This window comes from Rattus norvegicus, chromosome 19 (genome assembly GCF_021556685.1).
Source record: "Rattus norvegicus strain SHRSP/BbbUtx chromosome 19, alternate assembly SHRSP_T2T, whole genome shotgun sequence".
Lineage (NCBI taxonomy): Eukaryota > Metazoa > Chordata > Mammalia > Rodentia > Muridae > Rattus > Rattus norvegicus.
Window position 1 is genome coordinate 52,600,101 of NC_141552.1, and position 21,963 is coordinate 52,622,063.

The window sequence follows — 21,963 nt, forward strand, 5'->3', positions numbered from 1 at the left end:
CTTCATTGGGATTAATGCTGCGCCCTAAGGGCCTGTCTGTATTCCATCTAGAGGGATTCAAGGTGCAAGCTAAGGTGGAGCGACATTAGAAACAGGGGTTGTTTGTTTGTTTGTTTGTTTCAGTAAATAGCACAATCTTTGGGTTCACAGTATGATCAAATACCCTGCAACATCTAGTGAGACTCTGAAGTCGACTGGAAAATTCCAAACAAAGCCAATTCACTATTTTTAAACGTCCTAGGACCCTGAGAACAAAGGTGACCACTCGAAGGTTCGCATCTACACTTCTCCATGCATGATTCAAGAACATCAGGAGACCCTGAAGCGACTGTCTGAAGTTTGGCAAAAGGTTTCTGAACAGGACGACCTAATCCAGGAGCTTCGGAACAAACTGGCCTGCAGTAATTCTTTGGTACAAGCCTCACTTTGGAGCACTGCCCTACCAGACTCCCCACAGAGCCATGAGAAAGTCTTTACCCAAGACTCCTGAAATGTTTGACCCTGCCTCTTGATCATATTCTTTTGTGGCATATGTCCTCTCCGTAAACACAAATTTCATGTTCCTTCATTTTCCTTGAAGTACTTCCACCCACTCCTCAAGAAACTTTCTTAGTGATCAAACACTCTTGACCACTGGTAAATTAGCCACGTTTCCCAAAGCCTCCCCTAAGCCTGTTCCCTAAAGCAAACTTCATAGAAGTCCAGAAAGGATCCAAAACGAGGCCGCTGACAGAAGTGAAGCAAACCACTCTGTCTGACACAGACAGCCCAATGGAAGTCTAAGAGTGTAATTCCCTCTCTGTCCCAAGACTGCAGGAAGGGCACTGTGAACTGTACAATCATACCACAAGTCTATGCTGCAGAGAGAGCCCGCTACGTGTTACTGATCGTTCCCCCTGACTGACCTGCGATCTCTTGCAGGTTCTGGAACGTGAGGAGGCTTTGATAAAATTACGAGCAGACTTTGCTTCCTACACGGCCACCCACAGGCATCCCCCTACCTCCTCAGAAGACTGTGAAGACATCACAAAGGTGAGGTTCTCTGTGGGATTAGACTGAGGGAGATTGCTCTGGGTTTCTCCGGTTGGTTTTTATTATTATTATTATTTGGATAGTATTTGTAAGTGTTCTGTGTTTATATAATCTTGTCCAGCCCTGCCAAAATGATACTGTGGATACCGTACTCCAGCCCCAAAGACTGTGGCAGCGTTAGGTAGACTGTAGAACTCACCCACCTTCTAATCCACTTCTAACGTTACAACCTAGCAAGGTAGTACTCCTGTTGGCTTGACAGATTCAGACTCTACAAACTTATAGAATCTGCCCAGAGATGAAAATAGGGGGAAAGTTATCAATACAAACCCGTTCATCTTTTTTTTATTTCTTATTCTGTAACTTCAAAGCAGTATCAAAAGTTGCCCTAAGGAAATGACTCAACACCTAAGAGCTCTCAGGTTGCAAACGATCCAAGTTCAGTTCCCAGCACCTATATCAGACGGCTCATAAACTCCAGGAACTCAGCTATAGGAATGTAATCTCCACGGGCACTGGCACTCTCATGCACTAACCCACAAACAAACTCGAATGTGTGCACGTAAAATAGTTTCAGAAGAGCTGTCACATGTTGATTCTAAATAATAAACAAGAAGTTAAGCCACATGGACAAACCGCAAGTTTTGATGAACCCGTAGTCATGAGCTCCGGAGGTGAGCTCTTAAGTCCTCCACGCCTAAACACGACGTCTATGACAAAACCAGCTTGAATAATATTGAGGAGAGTTCATGCAAGCGTGCCTGGGTCTGGATGGAGAAGGAGTATGCATAGAAGGGGCTAAGAAAGGAAACAACACACGAGTTCTCTAAGGGGTCCTCTAGTGGTTAGGCAGACTCTTCAAGACTTTGCAGTGTCAGGTGACTGCGGCATGGATACTGAGCTTTGAGGATACGCATCTCATCCCGACTTCTCAGTCAGGATAGGGAACCATTGACCAAAGTGCAGAGACCACCGAGGTTCAGCCTGGTGAACCAGTGCATTTTCTTAGGGTTACTTACCAGAATATGGGTGAGGGGTGACTCACAGAAGCAGAAATGTTTCAAAGACAGCTGGTCACCAAAGCCTAACCCAGCACGGGTGACAGCTCTCAAAAGCTGGGAACCTGGAGCACACTACACAGCCTGCAGGCTGCTCAGCTGGATGGAGAAGGACCTTTCCAGGGGATTCAGTTGACCTATACAAGATATCTTGGCTGACTTCTGCTTCTTCTAGGTCTGGCCTCAAGGTCTTTGCAGGTTGCCTTGTCTAAGAGTGACCCTCGGCAGCCTCTCTTTGACTTTCTCTGGCAGGGAAGGGGCCTGGTGAATCTGGTCAGTTTCAGGGACTCCATCCAGAAGCTATTTTGAGTTGTTTGTTCTATTTTAAGAAGTTTCCCTGCGGGATGAAATGTTTCAATCTCAGAGGGAAAAGCTACATAACATCATCTCATCAATAGCTGCTTTGAAAGAATGTCCGCTGCTCTGACACAGAGAATGAATAACTATGTATTACTTTTCTCGTTACTCGGACCAAATACTTGGCCAGGCACACCTTGAGGGGAGAAAGATTTGTTTTGGCTCACACTTTGAGGATGCAGTCATGTATCCTCAGGACAGTAAGTCATGGTGGCAGGAGCAGAGGGTGACTGGTCACAGTTTATCCACAGTCAGGAAGCAGAGAGAGGATGAATGTCGGTCCTCAGCTCTCTTTCTCCAACGTTCCCCCGGGTCTGCCATCTTGACTGAACCTTTCTGAAAACACTCTCACAGACATACCCAGAGGTTTGTAAAATCTTGTCAAGCTGACATAAAAACTAACCCTAACAACCTTCCTCCCACCATTTCGTATTTCCTACCCAAAACTCCACCCACCTCCCCCACCCAGATGTGCTGTCTGCACATCAGCTTCTCCCAGAAACCTCCCCTTCCCACAGTTGGCATGGGCTGCTGTAAGTCTTTGAACCCCCACAGTAGCCACACTGGGTGATTTTCTCCAGGGCACCTCTATCTTGATGCTGCTACAATTTCCTCAGCACCCTGGGTACCAAGCCGTCCATTTCTGGCCTCAGCCCCATGCCCTGCCTCCTCAGCACTGGGAAGGCAATGCCTTCTTAGAATGAAAGGAAATATTTGAAGAAACTCTGCACCCAGCACAGTGGGATGGACCAGAGCTCTTCATCATTCCCACGATTCCTCCACTGTTCCCATGGTGACCCCTTCAGCCTCCCCTTGGGCCTCCACCTAGTTCCTTGTCCACGGCCCATCAGTCCCTGTGTCAAAGCTCTCCCATAGGTATTCCACCATGCCTTCGCCCACCCTTTTCCAGGAAGTCCCTGCATGGAGATCCCCTTCCCAATGAGGTCAACCCACCATCCTACTTACAAAGGCAGCGCACGCCCTTCCCACATCTTGTGCACACACACTACTGTGTTCGCTTTGCTCTGTGTGTGGTATCTCCCATAGCCCTCACTGGCCAGCTCAGTAGGTCATTGTTACCATTACTGTCTCTCACTGCTAAAGACCAGCTTCCTCAGGCAAGGGTCTGTGTTCTATGCCCCACTCTCCCTGGTTCCTAGGATGGTTCCTAGCTGGAAACTCCATTAGATATTATTGCCAGGATAGCATTCTGTGTGAGCATGCTAAGTCTTCCGTTCCCTCTTAAAATGAGTTTTAAATGTCTATCAGATTGAGATATCATTGACGAAACACTTTGGTTGTTAGTATTTTCACAAGATTAGGCAACAGTTATTACCGTCTGGGTCTAGAATATTTTTGTCACCCCTGAGGAACTGCAAACACTCACTGGCCTCTTGATACTCTCTTCTCTGCTGTCTGTCCCTGGGTGGTTGGACTATGGACATGTTGCCTTTAAGAAAGCCACCTTCCAAGGGTTAAAGATATAGTTGAGTCAAAAGTGCTTGCTATGCGAGCAAGGGTGCTTGACTTTGACCCCAAGCACTCGTATGAAAAACTGAAAACGGAGTTGTATGTCCGATCTCAGAGCTGAGGAAGCAGAGACAGATCCTGGGAACCAGTCTAGCCAAGTGGGTGAGATTCAGTGAGAGAGACCCTGTCTCAAAAATTGATTGATATTGATTGATTGATTGATTGATTGATTGATTGATAAGGTAGAGAATGATTGAGGAAGACACCAAAAAATCAACCTCTGGCTTGCGCACGTGCACACACACACACACACACACACACACATACACACACAAACACATGCCTGCACATACACGCACACACTAAAGACTAGAAAACATGGAAGGAAGGAAGGAAGGAAGGAAGGAAGGAAGGAAGGAAGGAAGGAAAGGAGGGAGGGAGGGAGGGAGGGAGGGAGGGGGAGGGAGGGAGGCGCTTGGCTCCTTGTCCTCCCATTCCGCTCTGTTTCCTTCCAACACTTAGATCCTAAAGTACCTGCAAGAACAGAAAGACAGCCAGTGCCTGCATGTGGAGGAGTACCAGAACCTCGTGAAGGACCTGCGCTTGGAGCTGGAAGCCGTGTCAGAGCAGAAGAAAAAGATCATGAAGGGTAAAACGGGACTGTGAGCCGAAGCTGGGGCCAGAGGGCACCTGGCCTCGGGTGGGTAAGCAGCGCTGTCTCGCCTCACTAGACATGATGAAGCTGGAGCTAGACCTCCACGGGCTGCGGGAAGAGACGTCATGTGTCATCGAGAAGAAGGACAAGGAGACTGTCTTCCTGCAGTACCGGCTGCAAGATCTGCAGCAACAGTACACAGAGTCACAGAAGCTGTCCCTAAAGAAGGACAAGGTGAGTTAGCCTGCTGCGGGTCCTGATTGGTGCAGCCACGGGGGCCAAGTGTGAAGCCGGTCTTGGCCAGGAGCGGCTTTGTGTGGCTACTAGAGAGACCAAGGACTCTCCCAGCCAGGCGTCACTCACAGAACTTCTTTGGCATTTCTAATAACAAGTGAAAACTGGGTGTCAAGCTGGGCACGGTGGTGTGTATGCCTGCAATCCCAGCATTTGGGAGGCTGGGGCAGGGAGATTACAAGTTCAAAGCCAGCCTAGGCTTCATAATGAGCCTCTGTGTCAAAAGCAAACCACATTGTGTGCACGCACACACACACACACACACACACACACACACACACACACACAAATTCGCAGTTATCTTTTGCCTGCATAAATCAGAGCATATGAGACGTTAGTGGAGCCATGCTGCAGCCTATGAGGTCTATCGCCACTGTTATAAACCTGTCCCTGGAAAAGCAGAGAACCAGTTGCCAAGAACGGGAAGATTTTAAAACCAGTACAAGCCTTGATGGTCAGCACAGTTCAAACCCTGTACTTTCCTCAGCACCATAAAAAATAATACAATTGATTGTTTTTCATCATTAAAACCTCCCTCTTGTGTTAAAATATGGCTGAAACCCAGCAGTCAAGACAGAAGCATCCAGAGCGTTAAAAAAAAAAAAAAAGGCGCCCATAGATATGTTCATTTAGCACTCCTGACTGCCTATGATATGCTAAACACAGTTGTGCCACTGACACACACACACACACACACACACACACACACACACACACACACACACACCAGTGGGTAACAAAATTAACATGTTAATCCTGAAAGAGCTGCAGAGGAGATTGGCAAGTTTCTGAAACAGCTTGGTGCCTGCTTTACCAGGTTGTAATGGAGGGCTTCTCAGATGAGGTGACCCTGGGCAGAGATTGGAAGGCAGGGACAGACCTACCAGGTCAAACCGATGGTGTAATGACTAATATGTGAGAGACAGAGCTGAAGGCAGGGGTCTTAAGGAAGAACACTCCAGACGGAGAGCACACAGCAAGCCCAGAGACCCTCCAGCCCAGGAGGCGAGCTGAGACTGAGACAGGTGGGGGTTCCCAGATGCCAGGCCAGACGGTAGCCTAACCAGAACCAGACCATGAGCCTCCTGGGACATGGCTGTAAAGACTTGGGCCTTTTTCTAAGTAAGGACGGAGCCAGCAGAGGGATTTGAACACAGGTAGCTCTGGCTGGCACTCCGAAAGTTCCCATCTGGCTATTTCAGTTAAAAATAACCTGAGGGGACCCAAAATGGTAGCAAGGAGCTCATGTAGAAGCTTCTTGGAATATCCCAGCATGGCGTGCCAGTGGCGTGCACGAAGATGCCGTATAACTTGTATGGCTGATACTCAGGCCTCTCCCAGCACCCCTTCTTCTCTCACATCCTCAGTTGCTCCAAGACAAGGACGAGAGGCTGAATGAGCTGGAGAAGAAACTGACACAGGTGCAGTGTCTCTTTTTGGAGAAAGAAACGGAGCTGGAGAAGCTGCAGTCTACGACAAAAGAACTGGATGCAAACCTCCAGGAAGTGAGGCAGAGCACATCCAAAATAGACAACGAGGGCCTTCGGTCTGAGATCCAGAAGCTGAAGGAGAGTCTTGAGGAGGCCAGGGAGCAGCTGAGAGTGTCAGGTGAGACCCCAAGCTCACACTGCCCCACCACACTTCCAAACCTCTTTCCCCAAATGGCCACACTAGGGTCCTAGTCCACACCCCGACGACAACTTCATCTTGCAGCTCTCAGCAGTCCCTCAACTCTCCTGAACTCTCAGTTCTAAACCCCAGAACCCCTCTGAAGCCCCTGCTATAGCCTGTTGGTCCCATCATTCCCTCAGCCACCTTAGATGAATGAACGTCCCAGAGAGGACAGGGTTCTGCCCTTGCTTCCTGACATAGCATTTTAGCTCTGTCTTCTCCAAGACCTTCGCTACACACCTTGTCTCTTGCTTCCTTCCCTTCGTTTTCAATCCCACCCACCCCTTCCAGCTTCCAAACACACTCTGTTCTATAACATGTGCTCACCTCTCTGAGGAGACTGCTTTCTCCACTGCTTTCTCTTGCCTTGGGTACAGGGTTTCTTCGGGATTGATGACAGTGATTTGGGGTGGTTTTGATTTTGGTTTTGATTTTGGTTTTGGTTTTGGTTTTGGTTTGTGTTTGTTTTTCAAGACAGAGGGTTCTCTGTATAACAACCCTGGCTGTCTTTGAAGACCAGGCTGGCCTCAAACTCACAAAGATCTGCCTACCTCTGCCTCCTAAGTGCTGGGATGAAAGGTGTGCCATTACCACACCTGGTGCGGGGACAATGTTCTTGTCTTGATAGCTATACAACCTTGAGAGTTCATAAAACTCACTGCATCAGCCACTCTAAAGAGGTGCATTCAATGCTAGATGAGTTGGTTGTCGGTGTAAATAGAAGATTGGAGCCTTGCTCCTCTCTTCCTAGCTCTGTCCTGACAACATTAGCCACCTACACTCAGGCCTCCGCTTTGTAGAATTACCCCCTCCATCTGACACAGACCTAACACACACTATCTTGTCTCCATGCCCTGACCAGAGTCCTCCCTCCCAGCAGGCGCTGCCCCCACCCTCTCCCGTTCTGTATTCATTCTTTAAGGAGCTCCTTCCTCAGATTCTCTGCAGCTGTGATCAGCCTGCCTTGGACGGACAGCATCTCCTAAGCACCCCATCTTCCCCTCAGCTGTTCCAAACAGGAAAATAATCTCTCCTGTGCTTTTTTTTTTTTTTAATTTTCCTGACTCCTTTTTACAAAATGTATGATTCCTTCTTCAGTGACACCATCTTTCTTCCCAATATACCAGACCAGGACACCTCATGGAAAGAATGGGAGGATTGTGTTTAAGGAAGAGTAGGGTGAGAGAACACAGTCAACCAACCAAAACAAAACAAAACCCCCCAGTGACAGCTCAGCCGGGCCTCAGCCCTCAGTGGAGGCAGAGGATGGAGAGAGACTGCTGGAAGTCTTATCTAACTGAACACATTCCTGTTTGTTTGTCTTTGTTTGAGACAGAGCCACACTATGTGGCTCTGACTGGTCTGGAATGCACTGTGTAGACCAGGTTGGGCCTCTAAAGCTCTTCCTGCCCCTGCCTCCAATTTACACCACCACTGCCATTTTCCTAACGTGCTCTTTCCCCTCCACGTGTCTCTGGTTACTGCCTTTGAGTCTGAGTGTTTCTCTCAGGCCTTCAATCTTCTGATCGCCCTCTCACTACCTTCCGGCTCAGTCGCAGCCTTCCATCCCTCCCATTCTCCATCCCAGATCAACTACTCATCCCTCTCCCGCAAGCTCTTCACAGCACATTTGTTCCTTCCTAGAATAGGTTCCTCCTCCTCCTAAGTCTGAATCAGTTTCCCTCCCTCCTCACAAGTCCATTCACAGCTGTCACGGCTGAGTCCAGGGCAGGGTGAGTTTAGCATGGCAAGAGTTCTCAGTTCACGTAGCTTGGTGCTTTGCAAATACATCAATAAATAACATTTCTGCATTCTCTGTAACGGATGGGTAACCATAGTGTTCACCAGACGAAAAACTCCTTGAGACCCGGGATTTATCCCTAATGACAGAATGAGCTACAGAGGAGATGATGAAGAGTTTCTAGCAATTCGTTTCATTTTAGTCAGGGAGGAAACCATGGCTAAAGGGTAGTTGAAGACAGGCAATTCAGCAGAATTCCTGATGGCATCAGGAGAGGTGAGGACAGGCCGAGAACTGAAGTATGTCACAGAATCAAAGAGTTAGTCTTTAGTGAGTCCTGACCGAGCGTTCGACGCGCTCCCTCTCGCCCGGAGCCCTTCTTGCCTTCTTCAGATCAGAATCTAAGCCAGTGTAAGGATGAGGCGCACCTATCTGCAAATAACCTAGAGGACGCTCATCGGAAACTCGAGAACTGCCTTCTTCAGGACAAGCGGAAGGACGACGTCATTAAGGATCTGCAGAGCCAGCTGCAGAAGCTACAGAAGGAGTCTTCGGAAACTGAAGAGGAACGAAAAAACAACAGGTACCCCGGCCCCCACCCCCCAGCCCCAGCCCCAGTCCCAGGACCATAGGTTAGCAACTGCCCAGAAGGGAGACAGAGAAATGGCAGGCCCTAGGGTGGGATCATCTCCACCACCCATCACCCCAGACCCTGAAGCTCTTCCGGTGGCCACCTTGCTATAGACAACAGTTACTGGAGCTGAGCTCAGAACTCAATGAAGGCCAGAGACGGCTCTCGAGCGCAGAGAAGGAAAAGTCGCTGCTTCAGAAGACACTGGATGAAGAGGAGAAGAAAATCGACGAGCTGCTTCATGGCGCCAAGGTTTCTGAGCAAAAGGTGAGAGAGCAGGCAGGCCGTCCGTCCTGAGTGAGGCCGAGTAGTTCATGCTTTCTAACTTTCCAGAATTTGTGTTGAGCCGCTGCTAGGCCAGCCACTTAGAAGCCAGTTCCCATGGTCAAGAGCCAAGTGTTCTCAAAGATTATCTTTAAAAGTAACCAGAGGGCAATGCAATTGTCATATTTGGTTACTTGGCTATAATAAAGTGGCGGCACGACCAAGGAAACTTACTTGGGTTTATGGTGCAGTGGATTTAAGTCCATCATGGCGGGGGGGGGGGGGAGGGGGGTTGGGAGGGATTGGTAGGCATGCGTGCTGGCCGGGGTCTCAGCATGAACCACGAGCACAAGGCAGGAACAGGGGAAAGCCTTACATCCTCAAAGCCCGTCCCGTACTTCCTCCGGCAAGGTCACAGCTCCTAACCTTCCTCTGAAAACCGTGCCAACAACTGGGGGCCAGGTAATCAAATGCAGGAGCCTGTGAAGGACCTTCTCATTCAAGCCACCACAGCTGGCTTGTTCATTTGCTTGTTTGCAGTAAACGCTCACCTCCTGACCTATATCCCCAACCTGTACAGCCCTCCTGATGATGACCACAAGGCTGTTTCAACCCATCGGTTGAAAGTCTCTGATCCCCAATGCACCCCTTTTGTGCTCCTCTAGGATTTGCTCTTCGTGCCAAGAAGTTGTTACGGGAAGAGTTGGTTAGATGGACAAGAAAGTCGCCATTGTAGCAACTGGACCCATAGATAAATGGGTTTAGTTAATCCTACCACATCTGTGGAGGTAGGGGGCGGGGAAGAGCTAAGAAATCACCCTCACACGTGTTTCCACCCTCCTTTGTGTAAAACTGTCTGGATTTCTTTCCCCAAATATTATACTATGAAACTGTCTTCCTCCCCCCCACCCCCGCCCCTCCAGCAAAGGGAGCTAACGAACTCCCTAAGCAAGCTACAAGACGAACTTGCAGAAACAAAAAGGCTCTTGGAGGAGAAGCGAGAGCAACTGAGGAAGAGCAAAGATCAGGAAAAGGCACTGGAGGAAGAGATTGAGGCCTTGCGACAGGAATCGAAAAAGAAAGAGAAGATGGTGAGAGACAGAGAAAGGACCTGGGAAGATCAGACTGTGGATGCAGGACCAAGAGGGTGGCAGACAGACAGACACCCGGGGAGCTCAGAGCTCAACTGAGGAGGCTGAGAAGGGGACCAGTCAGGAGGACAGGGAGGAGAGCTGGGGAGCCACAGGGCAGAGGAGGGGAGGGAGGGGGAAAGAAGGAGTTTGTGATTAACCCATGTCCGGGGGTCGGGTGGGCTTCACTGTTCAATGGGAGAGCAGGCAAAAGAGCAGTTGAGGAAACTGGAAGAGGAGAAGGAGAACCTCCAGGCGGAATTGAGCTCCTGCTCTTCACAACTGGACTCCTCTATCAACAAATACAATAACTCTCAGAAAGTCATCCAAGAGCTCAACACGGAGGTGAGTAGAAGCAGCCCCCCACAAAGGGGACCCTCAACTTCATGCCTGCTCTCCTCTCTGTGTCTTCACTGGCTTCAGGCACTGAGGCCCTGAAAGCTCATCTCATGAGTATTAATGGGTGAGGAAGATGGCTACAGACTGGTATTCTGAGGTGTAGGGGGGGGTGAGGTTCTTCTATAAGTAATAGGTTTCTCCTCACACTTGGGGAGCCCCTGCCCCAAACTACCTGGAATTTTCCACCAAATCTTCCAACATTACAAGTTAGACAAAGAACTTTGAATTCGTTGTTTGGAGCCATTTGAGAGAGGACATTCTCACACCTAATTGGAAAGCACCAAAAGGTGGCAGGAGAGGGGCGTTTGATTCCGGCTCGACGTTTCGTTATGCAGATGAAAGGCATGGGACTGTGACATATTCTAGGAGCTGCTCTTGAATTCCCTCATTCTCTTTAGGTACCCTCCGTCTGCTTCCCTCTTAACAGTACACATCACTGTGATCCCCCTTTTACAAAGGAGAGAAAGGCCGAATCCCAGGGCCACTAATTAGTAAGTGATGGGACAAACCAGTGTTTGAACCTGGATCATCCAACTCTAATGCACGCCCTTTTTCTCCAGCGCACACAGTGATGCTTTCCCCCAGCGGAATATATTATACCTTCCTGGACAAGAAAAAAAAATACACAGTACTTAGACGACCAGTCTCTTGAGCTACCCTTCATCTTTCACGATACAAAAAGATCTGAAATCGCAGGACTACTGGAAGCTTAAACTGACACTTCCCATCAGCACTTTGTGACTCACTGTGGGAACGAAAAAGTCACAGTCTGAGCTGGCAGCGACGTGACCACCCGCCATGTCTCGCCCCTGAGAACTGAGGGACTGGCCTCGGGCTTGTAATTAATATTAACTAGTTTTGAGTTTACACAGTGTACAGTCACAGGTACTGGCATTCCTGGAGTCCTGTCCTCTGGAGCAGCAACTCTTGGTCATTGGTCTTGGTCATGCAGCTCCTTGAGAAGCCTCTTTCCATCTAAGGAATGCTGCCGAAGTGTTCAGTACGAGCCTGATCTCCAAAGATAGCCATGTAGATTTGGAAGTAAGAGTTCCAATATCGGAATCCCTCTGCTCCAAAAGTAAAAGGGATCTGTATGGGTGTTGGTGTTGTTGTTGTTGTTTGAGGTTTGTTTTGGTTTGTTTTGGTTTGGTTCGGTTTGGTTTTGGGTTGGTTGGTTGGTTGGTTTTTGGTGTGTGAGCATTTTCAACATTTTTTATGTTCAACTTTTAAAAAAGCATTTCCCATAGATGTGATAGATCCACTGAATCAATAGTAGCTGTTAGACATGGGCTTAGGTTTGCTTTCTAAATATCTACTTCCCTTAATCAATATTCTATGTTCTATTTGGAACTTTTGCTATTTGAAAACAAGGAAATATATATTAAGAACTTTTCCATTTCTTTGATGGTCTCATGTTCCCACTGTATTTTATAATTTCTAATATTAATATAAAGCCTCATTCTTTTGTATGTAAGAATTCTACGAGCATCTTAGTAGGCTCGCTTATAAGTTACAGTCGTCTTTCAGTTTATTCTCACAAGGTGTGTGCTCGCGTACCTGTGTGTGTGTGTGAGTGTGGGTGTAAGTTTGAGTGTGTGAGTGTGTGTATGTGTGAGTGTGTGTGAATGTGTGTCTCTGTGTGTGAGTGTGTGAGTGTGTGAGTGTGTGTGAATGTGTGTCTGTGTGTGAGTGTGTGAGTGTGTGTGTGTGAGTGTGTGTGAGAGTGTGTGAGTGCGTGTGTCTGTGTGTGTGAGTGTGTGTGTCTGTATGTGTCTATGTGTGTCTGTGTGTGTAAATGTGTGTGTAAGTATGTATGTGTGAGTGTGTGTGTGTGTGAGTATGTGTAAGTGTGTGTGTGCGTGTGTGTGAGTATGTGTAAGTGTGTGTGTGAGTGTGTGTATGTGAGTGTGTGTGTGTGAGTGTGTATGTATGTGTCTGCTGTGTGTGTATGTGAGTGAGTGTGTGTGTCTGCTGTGTGTGTGTATGTATGTATGTGTGTATGTGTGTGCGTTCACATAGTGTTAGGGATCAAACCCCAGGCCTTTTGTACATTAGGCCCAGGAACTCCTTTCTTTTGAAAGTAGGGTCTCACGAGCCCAGGCTGTCCTCAAACTCCTGATCCTCCCACCTCTACCTCTAAAGGCATGCACCACACTGTCCAGCTCAGGGGTTATTTTTAGTAAGATGATTAAATCATTTGTAAACAACACAGTTCTCTAAACATTTCTTTGTAATACTTCTCTGCGTTTTATTTGTCTTGCCTTATCACATTGGACGGTATCTTCAGTATGATGGTGGGCTGCAACACTAGTAGGCATCTGGCTCTTTGCTCTAACACCATGCACCCGCTTGAGTGCAATGTGCCCAATGGGCTTGGTGCTGCCTTTATTGGCTTCCTTCAGTTCCTCAGTTACTAAGAGGTTTGTCAGTGTAGGTGTTGAATTCTGTCGAGTGCCTATTTCTTACTGTCAAGATGATACCATCGTTCTCCTTAACTCAATACTATAGCAGACATAATCATAGTTATGGTTCCTCTTTATGTTTCTAGCTTGGCTCCTGTTTTGTGCATCATGTATCTCTCTTTTAACACAGACTTAATCTAAGAACTGAAATGAGGTCAGCGTAGCTAAAACATTGTGAGCTGTATTTTTAAGAACAATGAAAAGCCATCGAGGGGATTTCCTGAAAGGGATGAGACACGCAGAACTCTGACTAATAGATGGAAATGTGTTGGGGAAGAGGGATGCGTAGCTGTGAGGAGACCCATTAGGAGGATGTGGAGATCAGAGTCATACTAGAGAAGACAGGCTGAGGGACGGACCATAGGACAAAGCCAGGAATCAAGGATGGCTTAGCGGCTACTCATCCTTCCTTCTGCTTCCAAACTTAGAAACAGATCTCTGTCCCAGACTTACAGTCTACAAGGAGACAGGAGTTTCCAGCAGTTAAACATATTACATTCATGGTAATTCACATCCATATGGTGACTGATACACTACAAAGCCTATTTACACGTGTCATCTCATTTAGTTGTCCCAAACACCACGTGAAAGGGCTCCAGCCTGTGAAGAAAGGACTGGGGGCCTGAGAATAAGCAACAGAACCTGGACCTCAACCCATATCATGTTATTCCACATCTCAACTGCCTTTAACCACTCCCTCCAGTCTACTCATTGCCAAGTTTAAGATGCAGAGTTGTTTTAAATATACTTCTGCCAGAGTTGTGTTCAGTAAGACACCCTCCTTGCACCACACAATATTTGAATCTCTAAATAGACTTTCATTCGACCAAAAACTTAAGGTTGATTATACGACTATTGCATGGCTATTTTGTGTTGGGCTCTAAGGTCCAACAAGGAGGCAGAGATGACCAAAATACATACAGGGCTGGGTAAGGAGAGTGCTGTATCATATCTATGAACTGGTATTGGGTTCTAGATCAGGTGCACAAGGGTATTCATGAACATATATGTGTGTACATGTAGAAACCAGAGGACAACTTCCGGTAATTCCTCATTTCTCTCTCTCTCTCTCTCTCTCTCTCTCTCTCTCTCTCTCTGTGAGACAGGCTCTCTCAGTGACCTAGAAGTCACCAAATGGGCCAGTCTGCTTGGCCTGTGAATTCCAGGGGTATACTTGTCTCAATCTCCCCAGGACTGGGATTAATTATAAGAGCATACTCAGCATTTTTTTAATTTTTACGTATATGTATAGTTTGTCTACATGTATATCTGTGTACCACATGCATGCAATACCTGAGGAGGCTGGAGAAAGCATCAGAGTCCCCAGGATTGGAGTTACAGGTGCTTGTAAGCCACCATGTGGGAGCCAGGAATTGAACTTGGGTCCTCACTGGGCCATCTCTCCAGCCCTGAGACCTCTGTATTTTAAACAGGTTCTATGAATCTAACTCAAATCCTTGAAAGCACTGTATAAACTGAGGTATCTCCCCAGCGCAGACAGACATCTTTCCATCAGTTAAACATATTTTGTGTACTTAGCAGGTCCCGGGGCTTCCCACCCCCCACCCCCGCATGCATTTTTATATTGGCGATATGGTAGCCATTAAGGGAAATGAGGCTGGAGGGATGCAGGGCAGCTTAGAAAGAGCTCTGCGCTTTGCATCAGTAAGATGGGGATGTGAACATGAATGTCTACAGCTATGAGGGAGAGCCCGACTCTTGCCTGCCTCCTCCAGTCCTGCATCTGCGCATGCCAGAAACAGCCTTGATGGTGATGTTCTTATTCCCTAAAGATAGCCCGCCAGAAAGACTCCATCATGATTCTGCAGACACAGCTGGATTCGGCCATACAGAAAGAGAAGAACTGCTTCCAGAACATGGTCAGTAAAGAAACTTACGAGGAACTTCTGCGGAAGTCAGGCACCTGCCAAGACGACCTGACACAGGCCCTGGAGAAGGTGAGGCCACGCCTACTCTCTGCCAAGGAAGTAGTCAAAGAAATCCGGGAGCTATGAGTGGACAGGGATCAGTTTCTTATATGACTGACACTCTTCGGTGCTTTTTAACCCTTGCCTGGACAGGGCTGTCCGCCCAATGAAGGCCCCCGTTGTCTTAGTTTTATATGTTGTTGTCTTTGTATTCGTGGTAAGGTGACAGACACCGTAATACCTAACCAGTCTTACCACTGGTGATTCACAGACAGGGTTCTTCCCAAAGTCAGGGGAATCCATGCCCCCTCTCTAGTAGTCATATCTACAGATCGGGGGATCAGAGTAGAAAAAGCGGGAATGGAATGACGTGGGATGAAAGACTGGGAAGGGAGGCGTAGAAAGCCACCCGCTATCCCTCCCCTTCCCTCGGATCACCTGCCACCTGACCATGGGCACCACCACAGGGAGGGCCTGAACCTTCTGTACTAAAGACTCAGCAGAGGAGACCAAGGGCCCTGGAGGCCACTCTAATCCACTCTGTCTTTGCTGAAAGCTCACACAGGCAACCTCCGAGACAAAGAGCCTGCAGCGCAACTTGCAACAGACCCAGGAGAGGAAAGCTCAGCTGGAAGATGAAATCATGGCTTATGAGGAAAGGATGAAAAAGCTCAATATGGAATTAAAAAAACTGCAGGGCTTCCAACAGCAGAGTGAGCTAGAGGTAAGAGTCTGGGGGGCGGGCGAGGGGGGCGGGGCGTGCGCTCGGGCTCCCTTCCTGTTAGAGGTCCACAAGGTCACCTTTTGCAGGCAGAATTATTTAGCACTCAGCCTTTGGCTGCTGGGGTTCACTCCACCTTCCTTGCTTCTGGACTGACAGGCAGGCAGGAAGCTCAGAGCAGGGGCGCCCTCTGCTGGTCACTGGAAATAAAAGGCACACTCCCCCACAACCCCCTCCAAGACAATCTTCCAGGGTAGAGAGGGCGCTCTCCTCCTTGCCTGGTCCTGCCCCTGCCCCTGCCCAACTCCCCTCACTTTGCACTTCTGAGCAGGTGCACAACTTTGACAAGAAACTGGAGGAGATGGGCAACCAGGTGTTGCAGTGGCAGAGGCAGCACCAGAGTGACCTTAAGATGCTGGCAGCTAAAGAGACACAGCTCCGGGAATTCCAAGAGGAAATGACTGCCCTGAAAGAGAACCTCCTTGCAGATGAGAAGGAGGTGGGCACTGTTTGGATTCTGTCACTTCCTCTCCACACTGGGCAGTCTTTGGGGATGCCAGGAACAAGGTATACATGCACACGCACATACACATACACTTGTGAACACATACATGCAAGCATGTGCGCGCACACACACACACACAAACGTTGCATGCATTATTCAGCAGGGAGCACAGTCTGGATACTTCCGGCTCACCTCTAACCCAGACAAAGCCTTGTCCCAGCAAAAGACTCCGGCACATCAGTTTCCACTCAAGACGCCCCCCTCTCCCAGTTTGCTGCCCTCTGAGCATGTCCTGACAGGTTTTGCCACCCAACTGGTTAAGTAGCTTTCTAGACAAGTCATATAACCAGCAACCAGAGCAGGTCTACTCATGGCAGGAAGTCTTGGGACACTTTTAGGTGGCCACAGGACACTTGCTCAAAACACTTCTTCTTGGTTCTGCTGCGAATGTTGGCTCAGAACACTACTGTTTTAGAACAAGTCACTTCACTGGCATTAGCCTAGAATCGTTACTCTAAATGCACATGTCCGCCAGGAATGACACCTCCTCAAAGGTGTCACTGCCATGAGGAATGCAGATCCTGCATGTGGCAACTCTGGCCCCAGGTTGGACAGCAGAGTTGATTCCCCCCCCCCAGAAGAATCCAGATTTGGGGGAGGGAGGTAGCAGCCAGTGTTCTCATCCCTTATAGTCTTGTTGTCTTCTTTCATGCAAAGCCGAGCCTTATGCCTTCAAAGCCAGCACCCAAAGAGAACTATAGGCACCACCGGGAGAATGACCAGATTATGTGCAATGTGGAACAGTGGGCAAAGGAGCAGAAGTAAGTGTTTGAGATAGATGTAGGGTGGGTCCCAAGACCAGGAAGGGCTGAGAACCACAGTGGCCCATCACACATGCCTGCCTGAGAACCCACTCACACACAAGACAGAGGGGTCTCACCCCTTCAGGCTGTCTTACAAAGCCTGCAACATAGTAACAGAATAGCATTCCATGATGGGGGCGTTTCTATGAAGCTTCCTCTTCCCAAGTTGGGATTCAACCTCCGGTGGAAGCCAATCCCTTACAGACAAAGATGTCAGCAGAATATAAGTCCTTAGTGACTGACAAGGCTCTCCCTCTAGGGAATAGGTGATTGATGCGGGAGCCAAGGAGCCAGCAGAAACCCTGCCAGGAAGATCCATTACCCATCAGTCAGCTTCTGGCAGACCTAGGGAGGAGTCATTCTTCCCTCGTGTGTTTTGTTACAGGCTTGCCAATGAGAAACTGGGAAACAAGCTGCGAGAACAGGTTAAATACATTGCCAAGCTGACTGGTGAAAAGGAGTAAGTCCTCCTCCCTGGACAGTTGCCTCTTGGGACCACCCCTGGTTGATTGACATTCTGTATGGGGACCAGCCCCCAGGGAAGAGAAAAAAACCCAAAGATCCCAGACGGACCCTGAGATCTGAAACAGCTCTTTTGCTACAGTGGCATTTCACTTGACTACACCAGACCTTAATTCCCCCTCTCAATGGTAACACAGTGAAGGACCGCCCACCTCCTCCCTCCCCAACCGCCTCTGACTTTTCAGAGGCTGAGGGCATTAAGAAAGGAATGAGCAATGGCAGACAGGCTATGTGCAGGGACTGGAACAGAGGTCCATGAACGAAGGCACAAGGAAGCCATGGCTCTCTGGTGGGACAATTCAAGGCAGGAAGTCCAGGTGGAAGGTTCCTCTGCTTTACCTTGTCCCCAGGAAACGGAGGCCCCTGTACTTAGGGTAGAAGGGGAAAATAGAACCACTGTGAATGGAGAATAAGAAACCAAGGCCTGGCGTAGGGTGGGCTTTTCAGAATGTAGAAGACACAGATATACCGGTAGAAGAGAAGGGTCCTTACTAGACCCTGGCCAGGGGCACATGGACTGGGGAGCTTTGGGAGAAGAGACCAGGTTTCCAGAGAGCAAGGAGATAAAGCATGTGACCAGAAATGAAGCTGAGGACCCATCCTGTCATGTGATTGCTCTAAAACAAACCATGGCACTTTGCAATGGAGGGGAAAACATTTTATGAACAGATTTAGCTACAGTAATAGTTGTACTCTCAAAAGTTCCATACCCACTGGCACAGGCCACCATAAGTTCAAGACCCACCAAGGCTATAGATCTAGTTCAAGGCAAGACTGGGCAATTAGTGAGACCTCGTCTCAAAAATTAAAAGTCAGGAAAAGAACTGGGGACTTAGTCTAGCAGTAGAACATTTGTATGGTTTGAGCAAGAAACCTCAACTCAATCTCTAGGACTGACCAAAAAATCCGAATGCAATAGATAACTCCAAGCTTTTCTTATATTTTACCAAGTTCCAGAAAAAGCCATTTTCACCATGAGCTCATTCTTGAAATTCCTATTATTATTATTATTTTAATATTATTGATATTAAAATGGTTTTCCTTCAAATAAGACTAAGGAATTTCAAGGATGAGTTCCTGGTGAAAATGGCTTTTTCTAAAACTAAGTAAAATATAAGAAAAAAGCCTATATTTATTATACATAATTATATTTCATATATAACAATATATAATATAAAAATAAGTCAACTAACATTTGTTATTCAGTATGTGGAAGCAGTGTTCTAAATATTTTGCACACATTGACTTAATCTTCGAGAGACCTCGTGAGCTGAGAATGGAGGCACTCCTTGATTTTAGGTGGGGCTGGGGCTGGATAAACTCATTGTAAGTTGAAAATATTATTCATCCAAGCATGCATTTAATACCCATAATTTGCCTCGTGGCCTGTAGAGCGGTGGCTGTGCTCACCCACAAGCTTCAGTTTCCTACCATTTCCCAGCGTCCCCTGAGAAATTTGGGCCACATCTTGCCAGTCTGAGGGCGGAAAAATCATCCAAGTTCAGAGCATGCTTTCCCATTGAGTGTGTGTCATTTATTTCCATGCTGTTTGTTGTGAAGCCAAAGTATTCCAGGTTGAAGCACCGAACCAGGACCTCTTCATTTTGAAGAGGACAGAAATGATCCTGAAAGCTGAATGTCTTCCCTGTCCCCACAGAGTCTTCTGTCATCTACTTCTCTCAAGACTTGTTAGGAGAAATCCATAGGTTGATAATATTGTCGTCTATTCAGCCATAGAAAAGACACCAAGTTATCTCTCCTTTGCCCTATCTCCCTGTCTCTACCAACACATCTGTAAAATGGAAAGAAAAAAAATCGACTGTCTTCTCAACAGAGCCAGTTACCCTGTACTTTCTCCTCTTCAAAAAGTGGAGTAGAGAGATCCAGGGTGTTGGCTTTGGGTGAGAGAGCTTCCCAGACAAAGCTATGGGCATCCAAAGTGAGAAGTGTCTAAAGCAGCCCTCTGGTTCTTCTATCTGATTTCCACTGTCTGTCCAACTGAATCCGTCCATGAACCCAGACAAAACAGGCTTAATTGTCCCCACTGAAAGTACAAAAGAGGGGCTGGGAATTTAGCTCAGTGGTAGAGCACTTACCTAGGAAGCGCAAAGCCCTGGGTTCGGTCCCCAGCTCCGGAAAAAAAAAAAAAAAGAAAGAAAAGAAAAAGAAAGTACAAAAGAGCAGCCCGGGGCCAGCAGAGTGGTCCGCTGCCTGGGTCTTCCCCACAGATCTAAGTCGCTTCTCTGGAACTCAGGGCACATGTAAGAACCCAGCAGCTCTGAAAAGGCGGGCAGGCCCTCCTCACCCCTCCCGTTTGACCCCCTCTGTGTTCTTTCCAGCAAGGAGCCGAGTAGGCGAAACAGCCACCTGCCTTCCTCACCCCTCTTCCCCTCTCACAGCCACCTCCACAATGTGATGGTCCATCTGCAGCAGGAGAACAAGAAGCTGAAGAACGAGATTGAAGAGAAGAAGCTAAAGGCTGGGAACCCGAGGATCTGTGCCAAGGTCCTAGGCCCGTGCAAACTGGAGCCGTCCCAGAAGGGAAAGCTGTGCGGTGCACTGGGCTGGAGAGGAGTATGCCAGGACCCACTGCCGAAAATGGACCTCACCAAGTACACCGGGGTGCCTCACTGCTCAGGTGCCTGTAGCACTGGCTTTTTGCTTCTGTAATGTCTCCTTTCTTTGTCCCCTGAATCAAAACAGCAATAATGTGACATTGTTTTTTAGAAATAGTTGGGTTAGAAGTCAAAAAGGAAGAAGAAAACAGGTTACTACAGACCTTTGGTCACACGCTTAGCTTGCCTCAAACCAGTGGTCAGCCCTTCCAACATCTGTAGTGTCCCTCAGACCTGAGGATGTTGGTGATACACAAGTACCTCGTATCTCAGACCGACCTCCTCCCCTGACTTAGTCCTGTTGTGGGGCGTAGGGAAAAGAGGGAAAGAGAAGACTTCTTCCTTCCGTTATGTGGCTGGAAACCCCACAAGAGCACCCCAGCTCTCCACTCAGCCTGGGCTATGCCTATGGTTCCTAGCACCTCTTCATTCCATGACACCCCAGTGTCACCCTACAACAGGGCTACCTAGCTGTGAGGCTGGCCCTAAAGGAGTTACTCATTCATCTCCCCTGTCTCTTCCCTGTTCCCCCAGGATCCTCCTATTGCTAGACTTGGCTCTTCACCCTAAGCGTCTCTTCTACACGTATACAGAGGACCGTGAGTTCCCGCCCCTCTTTCTTGACCGGAATCAGCTCCTACAGTCGTCCGTCAAGGCCCCTGCCTCGTTTGCACCATGCTCATGCATTATTGTTTTGCCTACTTCCTGAAGTGGAGTTGTGGTACCTCACTCCCCCCAGACTCTGGGCCCAGACTCTGAAATAAAGATACAAACAACACAGCCTCCACCAGCGCCTGGTGTCTCTGAGGTGTCTCCCAGCAGCCCGTTCATCACAGTGCTTTCCACCAGTCAAAACATGCTAGTCTCTTTACTTCTGTAGGAGAAACAATGTTCCCAAAGGAAGCTACTAAATTACCTGGATTAGGTCTTTTAACCAACAAGAGTAGTAGTACCTCTTCCCCCCTCTGTCTCTGTCTGAAATTTTAATAGAAAATCTAGAGACCCTTTTTATTTCACCCCCAAAAGGGGAAACAGTTCTAGGACCCAAAAGAAAGTGTTAGAAATAGGTGATGTATTTTCCAAGTGGCGGAGGTAGAGCACACCATCTGTTTCCTGCCTGGCTGCCATATCACATTCCTCCTTTTAACAAGTTTACTTTTCTCCCTAGCCAGGGCAATACAAGTAAAATTCCATTATAACAAACTCCAAGGACAGCTAAACTATTTTATTGTGGTAGGATTTTGTTAAGCTGAGTACATGTCTGGAATTTATATTTCCAGGTTATAGGAAATAGAGACAACGAGCTACCAAGGTAAAATATGAAATGGAGGCGCTGGCACTGCTGAGAGGGTGGGGAGAAGGGAGGAAGAAGCCTACTGGTGGACAGTGACTCTCAAAGACTCCCTCCCCAGTCAAATCAAGGCCAAGAAAACTCTGTTAATCATGGTTTCAGCCTTGCCAATGTGCAGAAAGGCTAAGTTCCAACAAGCAGAGAGAAATGAGGTACCGCGAAGCTCTGGAAACTTCTCTCGTGGTGTTTGATGCCCATCTGCTTAAGTGTTTCCAACTTTGTTCCCCACTTGGTTTAGAATAGCTTTTATTTTCTAGAGAAAAGTAGAAATATTTGAAAAAGAGAAACACCTGA

General features: G+C 47.9%; 1 protein-coding gene and 1 long non-coding RNA gene across 52 annotated transcripts in view; one reads left to right on the top strand and one right to left on the bottom strand.

Annotated features, from left to right (window-relative positions):
* The window catches only part of LOC134483361 (uncharacterized), an 80,451-nt gene extending 73,503 nt beyond the window's left edge, over positions 1-6,948 (bottom strand). Inside the window, exon 1 of the long non-coding RNA XR_015644135.1 lies at positions 6,865-6,948. This is a non-coding gene — a long non-coding RNA (uncharacterized LOC134483361). The remainder of the gene's footprint in view (positions 1-6,864) is intronic.
* Positions 1-21,105, top strand: part of Pmfbp1 (polyamine modulated factor 1 binding protein 1) — a 49,856-nt gene extending 28,751 nt beyond the window's left edge. For 5 of the 51 annotated variants that reach the window (XM_087593797.1, XM_087593807.1, XM_087593804.1 and 2 more), the window contains 16 exons: positions 242-412; positions 922-1,032; positions 4,440-4,566; positions 4,649-4,806; positions 6,234-6,474; positions 8,672-8,861; positions 9,023-9,176; positions 10,097-10,264; positions 10,511-10,648; positions 14,958-15,122; positions 15,649-15,816; positions 16,145-16,312; positions 17,036-17,139; positions 17,567-17,641; positions 20,103-20,341; positions 20,853-21,103. In XM_087593797.1, the coding sequence (XP_087449923.1) occupies positions 242-412; positions 922-1,032; positions 4,440-4,566; positions 4,649-4,806; positions 6,234-6,474; positions 8,672-8,861; positions 9,023-9,176; positions 10,097-10,264; positions 10,511-10,648; positions 14,958-15,122; positions 15,649-15,816; positions 16,145-16,312; positions 17,036-17,139; positions 17,567-17,641; positions 20,103-20,341; positions 20,853-20,869 (2,394 nt within the window). In that variant the 3' untranslated portion in view covers positions 20,870-21,103. 51 annotated transcript variants of the gene reach the window in all.
* Positions 21,106-21,963: the final 858 nt, after the last annotated feature.